This window comes from Neopsephotus bourkii, unplaced genomic scaffold (genome assembly GCF_033783945.1).
Source record: "Neopsephotus bourkii isolate Nb327-2 ecotype Australia unplaced genomic scaffold, CSIRO-AGI_Nbou_v1 NB_1248, whole genome shotgun sequence".
NCBI lineage: Eukaryota > Metazoa > Chordata > Aves > Psittaciformes > Psittacidae > Neopsephotus > Neopsephotus bourkii.
The window spans coordinates 422,668-443,601 of NW_026901733.1; the positions used below are offsets into that span (position 1 = coordinate 422,668).

At 36.0% G+C, this 20,934-nt stretch overlaps 1 protein-coding gene across 1 annotated transcript in view; it reads left to right on the plus strand.

The window, feature by feature from the left end:
• DOK6 (docking protein 6) overlaps positions 1-19,391 on the plus strand; it is a 240,545-nt gene extending 221,154 nt beyond the window's left edge. The window contains exon 8 of the mRNA XM_061364653.1: positions 16,765-19,391. Coding sequence (XP_061220637.1) covers positions 16,765-16,904 — 140 coding nt within the window. The 3' untranslated portion in view covers positions 16,905-19,391. The remainder of the gene's footprint in view (positions 1-16,764) is intronic.
• Positions 19,392-20,934: the final 1,543 nt, after the last annotated feature.

A 20,934-nucleotide genomic window follows, 5' to 3' on the forward strand; every position in this document is an offset into this window, starting at 1 on the left:
ATTCTTCATGCCTATTTCTAATGTACAGAAAAGCTGCAGAGAGTCAACACTGAATTTACACCCCCAGGATTTAGGGCAAGAGAACTGCAGCCTTGTTGGGGGGAATTCTGTAGCAGCAACCTCTGCCTGCTCTACATCCGCTTTGTGCTGTTTAACAGGTAAAAAGTAAACCTAGCAGACCTGAGAATTGGGGGCAGGTCTATGGTTACAGCTGAGCACATTCTGAGCCTCATTCTTCTTCAGGCTAACAAGTTCTTGCCACTGTATATATCCAAAATAGAAATAAATCCTATGACAAAAAGTAAAATATTAAAAAAATCAAAACTATTTAAAAGCTACTAGAATATTTTTAAGATTCTTGGTAATAAATTATATATTTTCTGCAGATCACTCTGGATCTGGATGGAAAATTTTTATGCGTGATATTGCTGATGAAGTTAAAAAACAAGATATGGAAATATGAAAATAGGGGTTGTATGAATCTTTAGGAAAATTCAGTTATATGTGATCATTTAATCAGAAAATTTTTCATCATCTATTCCTTCACAATATTTTAATTATGTAGGAATATTTGGAGGGGGGGAAATAGTTTAGTATGAAAATTATTATTTCTCCAAATTTTAAAAAGTTAAATATGTCTCTTTTTTGTCATTTCTTGTCAACCACTCTTTCAATTCTTATTCAATTAAGGTGAACAAGGGTGAGTGGCTTAATGTCAATTGGCTCTCATCAGAGAAAAAGTATAGTTTGAATTCTGTTGAAGTCTAAGAATTTAAAAGATTTCTCAAAAACAAGCAAAGAAATATGTATGCATGTCAAAAGGGATAAAGTTAATCCATTTGATGGAACTGCTGAATAAATATTTTGTCATCTAAAATTAACATTAATGCAAATTCAAATTATTTGCAAAAAGGCTAGCATCTAGAAATATTTGGGTTTGGTTTTTTTTCTTAAAAAAAAAGTCTTCCTAACATAATAAATAATATTAAATGGTATATATAGTAGGAGAAGTAAGTTAAATAGCAGACTTGAGAGAGACACAGGGAGTAATATTCAAATAAATACTTTACATCCGCCGAGGCCCCCTATGTTTTGCATATACACATTTACTATAGTTTAATTTAGAGACAAGTCCTAATAGAATAGCTCTGCTTTATAATAATTTCTAGTGAGGCAGGAGCTAGATGCAGTGCAAATGATACTAATGGGAGAAAAATAAGAAAAGGCTGTTTGAAGAGGTGCTCTCCATCTCACTAAAAAGGACTATACTCTATCCCAGTGCCTAACTTTGATCATCAAAGAGTAAAGAAAGTAGAGTGTACTAGAGAAGAGTGTTTTAGACCTTCCAGCCTTATTCCTACTATAGCATGAGTTGGGTTGAGCAACACATAGATCCTCCTAGTGGTTTGGTATTGCCCATAATTTGAAATAATTCTCACTGGTTTCATAGCTTCTAGTTGGTAACTTAAATATACACACATATATATACTAGGTTCTTGGTAGGCAAAAATGAGGCATTAAAAGAACTGATAATTACAGATTTTGTGTGACATCACAGAAGTGACTACAGTAGATGTAAAGTCTGATCAAAGGGTGAAGCAAAAATCACATCCTACTTTGAGGAGGAAATGCTTTCTGTCAGATGGTGCCTCTATTCTTAAACAGTGAAGAATGTTATTTGCCTCCTTTATTTGGTTCAAAGTTAAAATACTAAGATAATACTTCCTTTTCCTCTACCCCAGTTCTTGCAAAGATGCTATAACCCAAGCACAATAGATACTACTTCATATTACTTCACACTACTTCGCATTACTTCACGCTACTTCACATTCTTTTTCTTTTGCATGGCCCAAGTTCAAAAAAAAAGAAAAAAAAGAAAAAAAAGAAAGAAATCATGTGCTGTGAAGGTTTTTCTTCTCTTTCGTCTCAAACTAGAATTCTTTGCTTTTGGGGGAAAGGAAATTCATGATATTGTGACACATCTTTGATGCTTTTTCAAGGCAATTAGTTTTTTAAATGAAGAATAATAGCTAGTTGGTAGAAACAGTAACATTGCCTTTTTCAGTGTGCTTCTTGCTGTTACTGTTTCCTTAATTTTGCTCTTAAAGTAACAGTTTACTAGTGATAAGACTGGTTTTTAGTGCATCGTGGCAGTATAGTTGCCTGAATCATTGCTACTTAGCCATTCTACCAAAGATGTAAAAATTGGATCTCCCCTTTCTCGTTGCCTCCACTGAAACCCCCAGGTATCTTCTGAAAAACACTTTTATAGGAGCAAAGCATATGGTCTCACAGCCTTCAGCAGCAGGCCTGAATATCTTCTAAAATTCGCATAGCTCCCTAGTTGTCTTTTAAATTCAATTCCTGATTAACCTCTAACGTAAATGGACATGCACAACCTATACCCCAGAAAAATGCCTTTCCTAGCATATGGTTGGTCTCATGAAGCTGTTTAAAAAGGCAGAAATATCTGTTTTGGTTTGCCTTTCAAAGTGAATTTATGAAGCCAGGGATTGTACTGAGCAGTGACTGGCAGACATTTTGAGTTAGTACATCAGTTTCTGAGCTGTTTTAGAGGCTTTTATACCTATTCCTGTATTTCATTAAATATCCATTGTAAAGAAAGGTGGAAGTAACTAAGTGTTATGTGGATCCCATTCTCCCACTGATGAAGAAAAATGTAACATCATAAAAGAAGGCGAAGTTCTCATCTTGTGAGAGACAAAGATCTCCAAGAAAGATATAATACTCTTTCCTCTGTGCCTTAGTAATGCTCATGTCTGCAGCTGCAAAACTATATAAAGAAAATTATTTTAACTACAAGTTCTAGCTATGAACTGTAAATATGGTGATTTTATGATGCAGAATCAGTGTCCTCAGTAATCAGCATGGTACAGTCATCACCGGTGTGAGCTATAACATAAAGGATTGTAACTGTAGTTTTTCTTCTGACATAAATCACTTATATTTTGTTGATAATAGCGTACCTGTCTTGCAAGAGTTATCTCACATCTCAGCTTGAGGACTCAGCTAAGGACTCCTCAGTAGTGCTTTATTTTCTTTAACAAGTGATGAGCAAAAGTTCTCACAATTACTGATTTTTAATAATTATTTCTCCAGGGAGGAGGAGGCTATAAAGAGATATATCAGAAATAATTGGAAAAAGTAATCTGCTTTCTTCTTTATTTTATGAAATTGCTTCATTAGGCTTTGTTTTTTGTTTTTTGTGTTTTTTTTAACCCTTAAAATTGTTCTCAATATGGTCTTAAAGGAGATAATATATATGTTTAATTTTAGTTTAGCTTTACTTTTGCAACCTGGAGACAGTACCTTATACAGCACAGTTTTGCAAACTGCCATTTTGCCTTAATGTAAAAGTACATAATCATGTTTCATGAGTTTCTGCTGAAGTTATACTTTAACTTCATTTTAAATCACAGCTGATTTCCTGCTCTCAAAATTCCCACTTTTGTCCTTCTGGAAAGCAACTTATATTCCATTATTCACTTCTTTCCTTTTAGAGCTTAACTGATAAACCTAAAGATTTACATGTGAATTAATAATTTTTGCAGTGTTCATGAATGAGTATCAACATAACTCAAGAATACCATTGCATATGGTATGCTTCTACATTATATGCTGCTCTGGCAGAATGGGCAGTGAGAGCAGAAACAGCACAAAAAGCAGCAAGCTATGATGGAGGAAGGCAAAGCTGATTTTAGTCTCTTTTATATCCTAATATACTCTGAGCAGCATTCCATGAAAGGCTGCTCTGAATTTTACCTGCTGCTGTGTGGCTGCCAATAGCTGAAAATGACTGGAGCACTGGATGGTCTAGTCATACACAAGAAATTCCTGAGACTTCATTCAGAAATTATGAAGTGGGTCCTTTTTGTAACTCTCCCTTCTACTGCTGATGGCTCCATGCCATTCTTCACGCTCTTAGATAAACTGCTACACAGTACCAGTATCTTTGACATTCGGTCACCCTGCAAGATTCACCTTTGTTCACCTCATCATCTGTTATCTGTATAGTACAACTGCAGACACTCATAATGAATTTAACTTCTGCATTAGAGCTCTTTCCAGTCCAAGCCAGCAGCAAAATCGCCATGAGGGAAATGCCTTGCTTTAATGTAAAATACTCTTTTCTCCAAATCTCTGTGTGAAGTATAATTACTTTGTACATGTCGTGTTCTCCATAAGATTGCTGGTTATTGCCTTGTGCTAAAGGCAATTTTTATTTTTTTTTTTCACTTCCTAGCCTGCTTTAGTAGCACTTAACTAATAAGCAATGGGAGAGGGCAGAATGAACATCTCTTAAGATATGATAGTTCTCTAACCCTTCCTGCTTCAGCGGGTCAGTCAATTGATTTGCCAGAATGCACTGGGGTTGTCAAGATCCCTTCCCAGCAGCTGGGATTAAGGAAAGTTGTTGAAGGGACTGCTGCTGTGCTGTTCTCACAGCTTCTGTGATTTGAGAGGCCACAGAAGGAATACCAACAAAAAAGCAGCCTCAGAGAGCTGCGGAACAGAAAAGGCAGAACGGGACAGAATATTTACAGATTTAATAACAAATTTTACAGAGAGAAGATAGGTAGTTGGTAATTTCAGTGTGTCTTACTATTACCATTGGGTTTTCTATTCTGTTTATTTATTTATTTGCTGGGAGCAGGGGGGAAATAAGTGCTTTGGCTTAAGCTGTTTTTTCAGTCATCCGAGAGAGTAAAGAAAAAGGGAGGCTTCTGTCTCCAGACACAAGCAGGTCAAGCAGTTTGACATACCTTCACAAGATTTACCTTCACTCATTTCCTCTAGCTTTTCACAAGTCTGAGGAAAATGACACAGCTTGTTCACACTTAATCACAGTGAATTTCTCTTTCAGGTTAAAAATGGGAAAGAACATCACTTGCATCCCTCAGTGAATTATAGCCATTGTTTTTTATTTCCTGGTGGGTAATTGAAGGCTTTCACAGCTAGAAAAAATTATTTATAGTATCATGAAAAATGGATTAACTTTCCTGAGTGCTTCATTGATGGTTTAGGCATCTACTTTATTCCAATTAAACTTATATAGCCTAAAATCAATGAGCTTCTTTATTTTGCAGAACAAATTATAGTGGAAAATAATTTGTTTAGCCTCTGTAAACGGCCTTATTTTCACATTTTATATAGAGAGTCTCTGCAAGGAACAAAAGAGCACAAAGTGCTATTACATTCAATACAGACAGTAACATTTCCTGTATTCCCAGTGCCTTCAATGGCTGCACAGAAGCTTTGGGATGGAATTTAGGAGCTTCCCTGCTGGATTAAAGCTAATAAACTTCTCAACCACTTGCATTGCCTAATAACAAATGCCTCAGAAGACAGCATGGAAGCGTGCAGGAGATTTGATATATCTGTCCCCAGAAGTAGGTTTATACAATTTCCTATTAGTTAGAGAATTTTTCAAACTATACCTCAAGTATCTGTCATAAAATCCTTTTCTGTATTTTTTGTGTACATTATACAAGTTTCTCATCTGAAAATAGTAGAATTTGATTTCCAATTCAGATCAATGCATGCCAATTTATTTCAAGACTATATTTAGCTAAGATAAGTGAAGTATTTAATGCTCATAGGTAAACTAACTTTAGAAAGTACAATGCAATCTTTATTCATAGAGAAAAAAAAATCAGTCTGGATACTGAACAGAATATGGAGATGGAAAGATCCTCAATTAAATACTACTGACTGGAAATGGTTTCTCTTATGTCAGCAATTAGCATCAATTCTGTTGGGCTAACTCAAGATGGGATCCAGTAATACTTATTTCAAGCTTGTTCAAGTTTTACCACATTGGATCTCAAATTCTCCTATTAATGACAAATTGTTATGCTATGAACTTGTCCTTGTGTTTGAGCCTGAAATATTTTAAATAACCAAGGGGTTTTATTTCTGCTTTAAGGAATCATGCTTGGGTTATCCTGAATAAACCAGTAAATGTGAGAAATCTGAACTAAATCCTGTAAAAATAATGGGAGCATTAAGTTGTCATCCTTCAGAAAATACTTAAGAGGTCTGCTTGAGGCAGATGGAATAATAATTGAAAAATATCTAAACCAAACAAAAAAACTAGTTTCTTCTGGTCAGTCCTTTCATTCTCAGCTTAAGTTTTCTCTCTAAAATATAAAATATGCTCAAAATCATAAATTGCAATAGTATAATGGTAGCCTGCAAAATTCCTTACTAAAAAACAATTACTTTTTCTGGTAGAGCTTTACAACTTCGTCTTGCAAACAGATATTAAACTCATAATGATACTATCATTTCAACGAGAAGATTCCCTCTTGTGTGTATAAGCTTACTTGGTTTACTGCTGCTTTTCAAAACTCTCTGATGGTTTCCTACTTCCAGAAGTATGTAAAATGAGTTTTCCCTGGAAAGATTATACTTTTCTAACATTAACTATCACCATGCTTTCATTGGGTTAGTACTACTGATGTATGTGGTCTAAGAAACATTTTTAAGTTACAAATATATATAATGACTGCATGCCATTTGGCAGATCATCTTTGTTATTTTAGTGGGAAAGTATCAAAGCATTCCTAAATCTGTAGTTACGGCTCTTCAGTAATTCACTAATTCAGTCTATCCTTTTAAGTTGTTCTAAGCAGGTGCATTGAAACGTGAAGTCCAATTTTAAGGTAAAGCAAGCTCACATTTTAGATAAAATACCTGCAGTCTCAAGTCTTATTAAGTAAGTTTAAGGCAAGACTACCATCTCAAATTGTAAAAAAAAAAAAAGGAAGTAAAAATCTATTGTCCTTTCTACTTCAATACTGCTGCAGAGGTGTGTCTTTGTGTCTTCATGTCTTCAAGCATTTGAGGAAGCTTCTTAATCATTGCCAGAGAGCTAAGACAATATATCCACTTTTATATAGCATCTATTATTACTATCTGGTTGTGGCTTGAAATAACATTAAGGCCTTCTAAAGAACATTTCTAAGGACAATTTCATAGAAAGCTATTTCATAGAAAGCTTAAGTAACAAATGGTTTAATGCTTTCATTGTATGGCTAAAAAATAGAACACATTTTGATAGGTGTAAGTTCTAAAAGTTGTGTTTCATCCCTGCCTATATTAATGTGAGATCTGTTATCTTTTCTGAAATTCATTCACTGGTGACAGAAAAACAAATAATGGAAAATCTTTAGTCAGTTTATATAACTTATTTTATTAAAGTGGGAACTATGTTTTTACCTCTGATAAACCACCCTTCTCCTCCCCTTCCCAGCAAAATACATATAAGCAAGACCGATTGCCCAGGTTCAAAGTTCCTTGAATGAAAGACATTTTACCAAGACTTTTTCCTGTCTTTGGAAGACATTGCCTTCAGTTTGAATAGCATTTTGTTCTTAAATACCCAGGAAGTGAAGTAATTAAATGAATATGAGTTCTGTAGCACAGGTACAAGAATATGGTAAAAAAAAATGTTTTTTCCTGCTTCCATGCAGTAAGGAATGCTAGCAGAATTCAAACAGGACTGAGATTGAAGTGCAACAATTTGCTGAGGTAATCTAAGACACAGCTGATGCTAAAACAAGTGGTGCAATTACACCTCATAACAATTTTCAAATGCCAGGCATTCCTTTTCTTTGAACAGGCCAGAAGTGGCGCACATCTGACCCCACAGCAAAAGCCAGACCGGCATAAAACATGTTTGGATTTGGTCTTGCTCTTTTGGTTGTTTTTTTATAAGGGATAGTTTTGTTACCATGTATCTCCCTATTTCCTTGGCTCTTAAGGTAAGCAAAGAAACTGCCTGGGACAGCCAAAGGAAGTGTTCAGCTGTGTCTCCTGCCTGTCTTAGACTTTATATTTTATATGTGTTCAGTTCTCATGTTATATTTACATGATAAAATTGTCTTTTAGAATTAGTGTTTGTAGAATATGTATCCATTTGGGGTCTCATAAATCCTTTGTCCCCATCTTTTCCTGTGTCAAGCAATATAAACTATATTGCCTGCCAAATTTTTCCTTTTATTTTTTTTCCAATCAAAGCTGTATTTCACTTACATAAAAATGTGCTGAAAAACATATCCCCTCCATCCTGTCAGACCAAATTTGCTCTCTGGCTTCAGACCTCATGTGCTGAGTTACAATTTATGGAAATTTTTTATGGGCTAGTTATAAATCTTTGTGATTTACAATGAAAATACTAGTGGGTCAGGAAATATTGGCCATACCAAAGATCAGCAGAATTAAGACCACAAGAAGATTGAAAAGTACTAATCACTCAGCCTCCAGTAGAATCCATTTCAAAGTGGAGTGTGCTATCTCCGCATTATATATATTGTCAATGTGTATTTTTTTCCTTCATTTCACTTTATACTCTAATATGATAATAGAAATTCAATGTTTCATTTCAACTCTGTATTATCAGTAAAATTGCATGAAGCCTGTATAGTGTTTTGTGGAATACATATCCAAGGGGAAATGTCAATATGATTTGAAATGCAATAAATATTTAACAGATATTCCATATCATCAAAGTGATATGCAATGTATAAATTTACATTTTTGAATTGCATTTTTTAGTAAGATGCTTTATGCTAAATCAGTAACAGATTTCGGGGTTGATTTTTTTTAACAAGTTGTCTGATAAAATCTGTGTTTTGACCAGGCATTTATTTTGGCTGTAATAAAAATGCAACGAAAACATTCTGAGGAAGGGAAAAGTGAACCATGAGCTAAGAAATTGGTAAATCAAGATGATAACACTGCATACATAGCTACCTACTTCTACTCTGGTAGACGTAATTTTTCAAGGATATAAAAGTAAATTATGCTATCAATCTATGCACAGAGATCAACAATCAGTTGACTCTCATAATGACTTGATACTCTACACAGGAATCAAAAGCAAAAGACAGCAAAGTGTGTGGGTCTACCTACTTAAATAACAGCAGAAATCATTTTTTGAGACAAAGTGACTGAATCCAAGCAATTTCATCTGTCTTTCACATTTGTTTCTTTTTTCACTAGCTTTTTTTTTTTTTCTACTTTTCAGTTATTCCAGGAGCAAGGTAACTTTATTATGTTTCCTTTTGTTGGTTTATTACCCCATGATGCAGAACACTATAAAGACTAAAATAATTTTGTTACTGGAGTTTTCCTTAGCTGTTATCTCTTCCCCCTACTTTAGCCTTTCCCGTATGCACTTAAGATCAGAGCATTCATCTCTGCTTATTTCTTGCATTTCCCTATCATCTTATCATTTGTCAGCGTTCTCATCCAATTCTGATATTCCTTGAAGTGAAAGAAATCGTCACTTGCAGGAATTTCTCCTCCACCATTTTCTTTTTCTTTCTTTAATATTACCAACACAGAATGTCTCAGTTTCCTGAAGTTTCTGTTTAAAAAGTTCATTGCCTCAAGCTTGAATAGGAAAATGAAATTACTTACATTTTGTATAGAAATTCTTAGTCTCTGTTTACATCTTTGGTAAATGAAATAATTTTACTTTACTTTGGATAAATGAAGTTCAAGAACAGAGTTATTCATTTCATAGTAAGTCTTAATTCTGCAAATTATGTGGACATGTTTTATATTAGTTTCTGGTTGACTGAGTCTGTAGTTGAAAGGATAAATTAGGCCGGAACTGCTAGCCACTTTGTACAAGGTACTAAGCCTTTTCAGGTAGCTTTGTTCCGGCACTCATTCAAGATTTTATTTAAAGTCTTAATTCACTTGGTGATATTTTGACATGTTTCTGTATTAAACTACACACATTTTATCTCAAAAGCTTTTCTTCAGGGTCATAGCAGGGGGGTTGGAACTAGATGATCTTAAGGTCCTTTCAAACCCTAACTATTCTATAATGCCTGTATCTTTCATTATAAAGCAAAATCCTTGACCACAGTCATTTCTCTAACATAGACAAATTGTTATCACCTGTTTAACGATTCACAGAAAACTGTGACTCTCCTAGTATTGTGTGCCAGTCAGGAAGAACAGCTGAATATCTTCTTTAACTGATTTAAAACAAAGTAATTTTTTTTTCTCTCACAAAGCAAACTGGCTGAAAATATGGTATTGCACTGTACCACAGAAAAGTTTGGGTTAGAATATGGGTTTGGAATTGATTCATCCCTCCTGCTTGCTCAGTGCAGGGCTAGCATAGATCAAGGTTTCCTGATAAAGACTTTAAATATCAATAAATTAAAAACTGAAAGTAACAACAAAAAAAAAAAAGCTGAGAAGAAAATCACTTCTGTAGGATCTGTAAAACCACATTCAGAAACTTCTTTCTGGAGTTTTCATCTGAAAAAATCTCTTCGTTTTGAAGCAAAGTTGGACCTTTGCCTAATTTTATGTTAAGTGAGAACGTGATTACACCTCCTTCAATTGTGTTGGCATAGTTGAGGAGCTGAACTCAGAACAGAGGCAGAGAGGATGCTGGTTTCATATTGCAACATTAGCGCAAGTGTAAAAAGCTGTAAAGTTGAAATCAGTTCATCTCTGTAAGGACCACTGCAGCCTGTATATGGAAGACAACATACAAAAGCTAGCTAAAATCTTATTGTTTTTATCTGTATGTTGGCTCAGAGTACTGAACTAAAAAAAAAAAAATCGCTACTCCAGTTAGATGCTTTCTTTTATTTAATCTCTCTGTAGTTCAGGCATGCAGGCATACAATTATATGTTACAAATGGAAGAGCACAAGTCAAAGAGATCTAATATGTAAAATAGATTCTTTTTCCCATGAGTGTCATATTTTGGGTGCAGGAACACACACAGAAAGGGAAAAAAATATTGGGTAGTACCAGATTGTGCAAGTAGCTTCCTTTTCCATTTCCTTGGTGGAGATGTTAGGTAGCAAGTGTTTATATATGTCTCCTTTCTTTATAAGCACACAGAGGCATAGAAAGATGGTACTATGAATAAAAAGATGCATTACTAGAAAAACTGCCCAATAAATAAAGATAAGCAGTTAAAAGTAGAGGGCAAGTTAGATATACTCATCATTGAGAAAGATGTGGTTGATGTTCTGATATTTCTACCACAGGAGCTACATCAGCTTCTGATAGCCTAAGTAGGTAATACAGACTTTAAATGCAATAGGAGAGAGAGTATTTAAAAACACTATCTGGAAGCACACAACTGCAATGAAACCAACCTGACCTTTAGTCAGTACGTTAGTTTTAGTTATGTGATTCAAGATACTGCTCTTAAACACCTGTTATTTTACACAGGGGTACAGATGAAATAATGCCCCTTTTTTTTTTTTTTTTTTTTGTACATAGTATTTACAAGAAATTCACATTGTTCATAAGTGCACAAACAACTGTCACTATTGGAGTGGTGTAAGAACATGCTTTTTCCTTATTTAAAAATACTAACATGTAAATGTACTCTTCATGAGACTCCAGCATTCCTGTGCCAAAATTGTAGTGTTGAGAACTTCTTCCGTAAGACTCAAAAATTTGACATGTTGTAAATTTACTGGCTTAAAATTGACAATCCTGCAATCTTTTCTCCATGCACATATAAAATTCCTTATTTTCTAGAGGGGAACTTTATGACAATGCCCAAAACTTTCAAGTTAAATAATAGCATTCCAATTCTGAAAAGTGATAGGGTTCCGTATAAGTATATTCCCCTTAGATACTTTACGAATCTTGATGCTGGCCAAAAAACCCCTCAAAATTATTAATTTAATTTCAAATTCTAAAGAAAAATAAGATACTTTTTACCTGAGAATAAAATTAAATATTTTAAAATGCTAGCAGCTTGGGGTTTTGGTTTGGTTTTTATTTTAAAGTCACTCTCAGTATATTTCCTATATATTTTATCATCAATTTACTTTTTTATTCAACATTATTTCTAATTAATAAACTAAATAATTTTAAAAAAACCTGTATCAAAAATGTTTCCTGATATTCATTTTGCCTTCAGAAAGATAAATATTTGATTTAATGGAATCCAAAATTATTTTAGAGAGTATAAAATTTGGAGCCCACCCATGCTCCCTGGAGTTTTAATTCCAACTGTAGCTAAATTCAAGGGAAAACTTGTATTTCTTTATTTAAAACTGAAAGAGGCCCACAGTTCCATGTGCAATAAGTATATGGAAATCAATGTGCTGTAATGTAGTTTATGCTATTTTTCAGTTTCCATCTGCTTCCTTCCATTGCATCTTTTTTGAGTGACAGCATAATTGCTGTAGCAATTAATGCCCTTCCAATCCAACTGCATCATTACTGCAAAATAAATGTTTTGCTTTATAGCAGTTTGTCCTATGAAACTTTGCTTTAGTTATTCCAATCATCTAACAGCAGAAAAGGAAAAGCTGCTTTGTCATCAACAGCTTAATAGAAGACACTGTATATTCAATATGGAGAGTTGGCAGAATTTTAACCAGTATCAATTTAAAAATAGGATAACAGCAATCATTTCTTTTCTGCCTTAAATGAAAGTATCTTTTTTGATGAAATAATAAACACTTAACTGTTTTGAGATTGTAGTAAGGGTTTGGGGGTTTTTTGAGGAACATTTTCTTTACTCAGAGTAAAATGTGGACTCTTTCTTTGCAACAAAAGCCCTTAGAAGATAAAAGCTTCCATCTGAACTCAGCAGTCATAGTTATTTATTTTATTGCAGTTAGTTTTTCATTTTCCCTAGTGGGCTTTAGGTGCATACCTGCAGTATATTTCCCATTTTGTCCTGTGTCTTAACAAAAATTCTGCAAAGACTGTTAGAGGTTGAAGCACTTTAAGACAACCTTTCTCATCAAAACCATACCCTCAGTGTAATCTTTTTGGCCTCCTTTAGTATAAACAGGCACTTTCACTGATGCTGGGAAAGTCCTTAGAGAACATAAATCTAGATTAAATGCTAGTACTATTTTTGTGAACTTTTCTGGCTGAAGGGCTGCATTTATTGTCCGGTGAGAATTGCATGAGGAAACAACATACAACTAACCCCTTCTTACTAGCGTTTCATTCCTGAAACATCTGTTAGCTAATTGGGTTTTTTCCACCTCCTTGCACCATCCTTTGTAGATAAAATCCCATCGTCTCTGTTTCACTGATTTTCAGACTGTTCTGTTTATTTTGAACAACAGAACTTTCCAATGAATATTTCCAAAAAGAAGATTGCTTTACAATGGAACCAGTGATTCACTTTATTTGGTTTTTGCTTGTACTGATTGATTCATAGAAATTTCTTTTGAACAACTGTGGTTTTCTGTAACATTTATAGAAACATCTATTGCAATCACAGTGCTCTTGTCCTCATGAAATCTGAGAGCATTCCCAAGTACAAAACATAATACTAATAAAGATATCAAATTGGCTTTAATTTAATGGCTTTGATTTCTACTCATAACCTTAGGAATGTAAATGCAAAATTATATTTTCAAAAATAAATTTATTATTATTACCTAAAAAAGTAAAACTGTATTGAAAGCACATAATGTTGTGGGGTTTTTTTGTGAAGTCATCTGTTCAGAGGTTAAGAAATCCCAGATGAAAGCTTGCTGTGCAGCTGCAAACGTCTGGTTATTTTACCTAGTGACTATCTAATATGAGGTACTTTCAAGATCTGCAACGGAAGCTGAAACATAGGAGTCTCTGGTTCTATTAATTTTTAATCACTGAACTGCAAAACCTATGCACTTATATTAGATCTTGCATTAGAAAATGCTTAGTCACAGGTTTTCAAAAGTGATCCTGCATCAGAGAAGTGAGTAGTCTGCTGGCAATAGCATTCACCTGCATTTGGTTGCATACTGCTCACAGGTCATTATTCCCCAAACAATCTGGTACCAAAGCCAGTCTGACAAAATCCCTGCCGTCTCTTACCTTTCGCTGCTCCTTGCCTGTGCCAGTTCAACTGCTTGTAGGGCTTTTGCAAACCAGAAGACCAAAGTGCTTCAGCCTTTCAGTTGCAATGGCACAGCTGAGGGACAGTGGACAGTAGTGTTGATAGAGAGAAGAAAGGAAACATTTTCAGCTGATTTTTTTCTGTTACAGAAAGTGTAATGTTGAACTGTACCCACAGGCAGAGAGGAATTTTAACACAGGCCCTGTACATCAGAGATGAGTATTCTAACCAAAGAACAGCAGATGAGTGTCTTGAATTCTTGCGTTGGAAATGAAAAGCATGACCTTTTTTTTTTCATTTGCAAAAGAAAAAGGTTTGACACCTGTCTTCTGGTTAAGAATTTTAATTCTGAATTAAAAACAGAGAAAAACACTTCCCAGTGAGCAGCAGTCGAGGAGCTTTTAAAGCTTATTCCTGGATCTCTTCTTTTTTTCTGTTTTTTTCTTTCATTTAGCTGAGTACTGCAAGTTTTCTCCTAGAAATTGTGATCGATTTACTTGTATGTTCATCAATCACTGCTGTTACTAGGAAACCATTGGGTTTTTTCCTCTAAAGAATTGTTATAAATAAGCACCATGCCATGAAATACGGTCCTTGTGTATAATGCCTCTGCTTCCAACATAATTAAGATCAGGAAAAATCTAATTTTGGTGTAATTTGCCAGTTTGCATTAAATTATCTTGCTGGATCTTTCATACCTAATTGCTTTGGACTACAGCTTCATCGCATTCTATGATCCAGAGAGTAAATTTAAATAAAGGAAAGACATTTCCTATGTAAGCCACAGGAAAAATGCCTCCCCTGGTTCTGTTGGTGTCTTCAGGTCATGGAGTGTGTGTTAATCAAATTCATCTTATGCCAATGTCAGAAAAACTGGAGAGAAGAGCTGGTCTTGTATTCTTAAAAACAAGTGTGGTACCAAAGTGGTGCAAGGTCCATGAACAGCAGTCTTCTTTTCTCTTAACCTTTTAAGACCCAAAAGGGCACAGAAAATACTGTTGAAGGAGGAAGCTTAGAAAACAGTGGAACTCAAATTCTTTACTGTAAAATCTTCTGTTGAAACTTGAATTTCAAAATCCTTACTGCTGACATAAAGTGTAACTATGGAAACACTGCAGTACCCAAGACTCTATAAGGTGGATCAGTATGAGTGTTAAAATAATATTTAGTAGGAATGCAAATAAAAGAGTTTATTATAATTTAAATTTTCCAGTAGGGGATATATATACCAAATAAAATAAAAAAAAAGAAAGGCTGAATAAACATCTAAATTTTGGACATTTACTACTTGGAAGTCTCAGGCCAACTCAGAACCAGTGGACTGTTTAATTATTTTACCACCATTGTTTTTTTATTAATTTTATTCAAATACATTAATATAGTTCATTCTTTTAAAAACAATATAAGTTGAAAGTAAGCCTATTGAAAGAGCCATTCTTTCCTAAACTTGCAAATTCTCTGTTACCCATAGCTTTCTCATTTCGTTTGAACTGATGTCCTCTACTCGTTTTCTGATTATTTCCATAGATGGATGTCACAGTTTGGCTCGAGCCAAGGTGTCTTTGAACTTTAGGGTCTGTTGATCATGCCTTATTGGATCTAATTATTATATAATGTAGCAGTCAGGGAAAAAGCCACTTATTTTCATTAATCCTTTTGGTTAGAGAATAGCTAATATCAGCCCTGTTGTAAGATTTAGCAGCTAGAAATATTCATTTAAAAAACAGTAAGGATGTGGTAGCAGCTGAGACATACATACAGGAAATAAAAGACTTGAATATCATTTCCTTTTCATCCTCAATAGGATTAAATTAATTCATTGGGATTTTTTCTCTCTTGGTGCCAGTATTGCTCTCTTGTATTCAGGGGAATAATAATTTTTTATTTTCATTAAGCTGTCAGTAACATTTTATAGCCAAACTTTTCCAAATGCACGCTAGGATAGTTTTGCCAAATCTGGTGAGCATCATTCTTAGTTCCAGCGCTACTCGGGTAGTCTAGAAAGCTGCCAGCTGTTTTGAAACATTGCACCATGAGCCTAGTTCTTCAGTGTTTGACTCTGTATTCTATTCCTTAATATATCTGTGGTTGAAGGAGAAATATGATTTTGCATTCCTACATATACATCTATTAAAGCCATTTAAAAGCATACGTCCAATGCCATTTTAAATAAGGCTTCAATATGCATTGCCAAAAAATGGAGAATATGTGTTGCATGAAGATATGAACTTTGGAAATGAACTTTGTGCTACTAATTAAATGTCAGTTTCAAAAGGGAATTTAGAGGTAGGAAAATGATCAGGTTACAGAACTGTGTCATAGAAGTCATCTTCTGAGTTTGATCATTGGCTTTTCATGCCTGGTTTCCCCTCTTGCTGGCTGCGACTGAGCAAGCCATGATTATATGAGTTTCACAAGCCCATCTAAGAAAACACCTCACACATACTCTTCCCAGCTAGTATTCTGCCACATGGGCTATATCCCACCTCCAGTTCATTTTGAAATTACGATGATGCTGTGTTTGCCTGACAGGCTGGCATCTTATTCAAAGACAGTAAGTATATTTAACGTCATTTGTGTGACAAATCCCTTTGAAACTTCTGACATTACTTCTACTACTTGAGCAGTGCTTCAGATAAAAAAGATGTGCATTAGTTCTTCATCAGCTCTAACTGAGAAACACAACTGAGATTTAGAGTAGCAAATATAAGAGATATTATTGATATTATGCAATTTAAAAAAAAAAAAAAATGGTCAATGTGCACATCTGTTCTCCAGGCACCCCGGCACCGTGGGGCAGTATGAAGCCAGCTTATCGAAGTCCGTGTCCATGATGAAAGTAAATTAAATGAAAGACAAGTTACATCTTTTGTGTCCATGTCCCCTTTACCACAGGTCACAGCCTCAGCTCAGCAAAGGTGTCCCGGGCACAGACGTTTCCCAGCTACCAGGAGGAGCAGGGTGAGGAGCACCAGCAATCCCTCTCACTGGCCAGCAGCTACGCCTTCACCTATGGCTCAGGCCTGGTACAATGACAGCTGGGGGCAGCCGGCCGAGAGAAACAGTGAAGCCTGGAGCCTGCAGCCAGAGCCGGGGAGCCGCTGGCCCCCTCCGCTCCCACTGTTTGCTGTGAAAACTGATGCCTACCAGCTCCAGCTGGGTCACCGCCAATGCGGAAACCCAGAAAGGCCGCTTCCCTGAAGCAGAGGCTAAGTCTTTATTTATTTATTTTGCCGTTCCTTTTGTCAATGCGTTCAGAAAGGAGGGGGGGCTGTGGGGGAGGGGTGGGAGGGGATGCTTTCGTGTTGTGAGAAATTGGTGGAAACAAATGAAACTGTGTTGCTGTGAAGGTTTCTGCATGACCGGAGAAGGACTGTTCTGGGGCTCCATCACGATGGTGCATTTGACACCAGGGCCTTCCTTCCTGCCTCCACCATCAGGCTGTCCCTTCTTCAGCTGTAACATCTTTAGGTCCCACTGATTCCCACTGCAGTCATTGAAATGTCACCTACTCGAAAGACAGCATCTGTGCTGCAGGGATCACCTTCAGATTCAAGCGAGTTCGCTGAATACCCTAGAGGATGGTTGGGTGGGTTTTTGAGCTGGACACCAACAGGTACTGGAGTAGCAGGCTAATATGGTTTGTTGGAATAGAGTTTGATGTCTTAAGGTAAGGTTATTGCCTGATACAGTTCTAATCTTAAATTCCCAGGGCACAAATTCATCCCTTACTAATACATGCATAATTCTCACAGCCCCCCGACATCTGTGAATGTCCCTATCAGCAGCAGAGTCTCATCCTCAAGATTGCTGCAAAGTCATCTTATTTTCAAATTACTTATGTAACCATGCCTGCAAGCCTAACTTTAAAAAGTGGGAAAACTGTTCTTCAGACAACTGTAAGTGGGACACATCCCCAGCTCATGACTGCTTGTGCCATGGCTGGGCCAGATATGGTAGAGCTCTGGTCTTGTCTTTCTTATCAGCATTACTTTGATTTCCTCTGTTTCCTTCTCAGATTTCTGTTTTAGATGCACATTGTATCTTGTATGATCATGTGTCAAGCCTTGATTTACTTTGACAAGGAGGTTGAGTACCTCTCAGTGGAAATTTTCTGTCTTTGGAAGACATCTTTAAAATATGAACTGTGATAGGTGTGTTTGTAATCAGTAAAATGAGGGAATACGTTGGAAGGCATACCTGTAGCTGGGGAACAAGTTTTAGCTATTCTGAACATTTAGACTTTTGTAAGTGGTATTGAATATTTATGTGCTCCTCACAATGCCCTGAAACGTTTCGAATTGTGAGGAGAAAAATCTGCCCTCTTGCTATGATCCAAGCAGCCTTGTGTTCTGTTCCCAGTGTGAAATGCTTGCCATGATTACCAGAAGGATTCGTCTCATTAGTTGTTTCTCAGGACAGGTTCAGGCAGCATATCAAGGAGGAGACACATAGACTCTTTGCCAATGAAATAATCAGTTTTCTGTACCATAAGTTAACTGAAAAAGTTCTGTTGGGCTGTTTTATATATGCACATATATATGTATTAAAAAGTACAGAAGAAACTTCTGCTTTTGATTAAACGGTATGTCCATATTTTCTCCAACCATTTTCCAGGCTAAGAGACCTTGCAGACTTACAGCTTTCTACACCTCAGTGAACAGCTGCTGAATAAAATAGCATTGTGATCCACTTGAATGAAACACTTCTACCCCACTGCAATCAGCTTTATTTATTTTTCCTCTTTTTCCCTGTCTCATTCACTACCTTTTCTCCTTTTCACAGTGCTGCCATACTCAGGAATAGAACAGCACCCTAGAGAGTGTATTTTGATGAGCTAAATGAAAAACTGCTCTTCCACACTGTCAGGGATCTGTACCTTTCATGCTTTCTGAGCATTACCCATCAAGGAAGTTTCATTCACACTTTTATTTAAGAAAAAAATGTGGTTGACATTTTGGTTTGGGAAAATTTCCAGTTTGGAAATGTTACATGCAAAATGTGGTACAAAAGGATAGATGCTTTGCTGGTGTAATTCCATTATTCAGGCAGCTTTCCTAAATATACAGCTTTTGAGAAACTGGCCAGTTATTTGTGTTCCTATGCAACTGCAGTTCTTTCATGTGCCCTAAAATTATATATTTTCTTTAAAATTCCTTAGATTAAGTTTCCCGTGTGTTCTGTAGATTTCTATGGTGTGTTCATGCAACTATTGTCCTCTGTGACTTGAGTGCAAGTCATTTAATACTTACATATTCTACATAGTCCAAAGGTGAGGAAAAGGCAAAACAAGAGAGTATCAAGAACTGCTTCATAGTTCCAGTGCCCACATACTTTAAAAAACTATCTAAATCCTATAGGTAGTGCTGTAGCTGTAAAAAGCATAAGATCTATATAGTGTGCTCTTTCCATTTCCTGGGGAATGTTTGCTGTCTGCCACAGATGGCTTTGTCTTCCCCTGCAGGGCACAGATATTGTCTAGTTAATGGTAATGTAGATGCTATTTCCAAAGAAAACACACCCCCCCAAAAAAAAGGGGGGGGGGGGGAGGGAGGAAAGATTTGTCATGTATAGAAGCTTTACTAAATGTTTGCTTTCTGTGGTAATACAACTACCTTCTCAACTCATGCATTTATAAATATCTGTAAAGTCCCATCTTGTAGCAATACGCAAAAACTCCAGGACAAAGCTGGAGAATGCAACCAACAACAGGCAAACCTGACCTATTGGGAGCCTATTTCTTGCAGAGAGTAAACACAACCACAGTGGAAGTTGAAAATAAGGATGCAGCTTCACAGTGTGCCGTAACACAATCTAAGAAATCCGTGCACCTGACACAAACGTATTCAGCAGCCAGTAGAAGTTGCCATTGGTGCCACTCCAGAACGTCAGATGATTTCACTGTAACATTTGTGTATCTGCACAGTTTCCAGAAATATTCCTTAGAAAAGCTTCATGAGAACCAGACAGGCACTGCACCAACAGTTTGCCAGAAAATCCTGTTTTCATGGAATTGCTTTAATATTCCTGGCATATGCCTGTCGATAATCTAAGTGATTCCCCACTGAGACTACTTTGTACAGCTCCTAGTGCTTCTGCCAGAAGGAAAACTCTCTTTTGGCACACGTGGTAGAGCTGCCTGCCTAGAGACTCGAAGAGTCTTTGAATAGGCTCAGGGACCCTGTGGGACCCTGTTCAAGTCTCGGCACACACATTGACTCCTGACCCAAGAAGAGCTCTCCCTCTTCAGCTAATGAGCTGTGAAGAGATGGAGGGTGACAAAGTGTCTTCAGGGGTAACTAGATGCAACTGGTATGAATGGAACTTAGCATTAGTACATTATAAACAGAAGAAATAATACAAGGCTGTTGCTTTCTTTTGGTTTTGAGGATATACCTGTAACCATGATTATTTTTTTTTTTAATGACTCTTGGTATATTCAGCCCTATGAACAAATAATACACAGCATTACTAAATATAGTTACTGATGGTAGATCTTAACTGTGAATATTATAGATTGATGCATGCTGGTACTTTTGATTTTTAAGTAAGTACCTTGGTACAGAAAAGGAGAAATTGAAGAAGACTCATAATAAATCATCAGATGGTGCTAAGGTACTTGAGTTGCCCCATTTTTTAAACAGCTACATGTTATTATTGATATTATAAATCATCCTTGATTATACTCCCTTGAAACTATTTTGTCTGCATATGTAAAGGAAAAAGAGAGATGAGCATCTTGTAACTGTAATGGACTTTGCTGATTTACTGAGGAAATGTTTGGGTTTTAATTTCTGTGGTAGGACCTGATTTCAGCTCCTCACATGTACCTGGTCCGCTCAAAGTTCTGTTCTTGGTTGAGTCTTTTTGTTGGTTCCTTCCACCACCCAAAATCTAGCAATTAAAGCTTGGAAATATATTGACGAACCAAAGAAGTTTGTTAGCAACAATATCTGCTGTCTTTCGTTTTGACAAAGTCTACCATTACATTTGGGTAAAATACTTCCTTTCACAAGATATGAATAGAAATCATGTTGGAAAGCAGTAAACCTTTCTTATCATGTC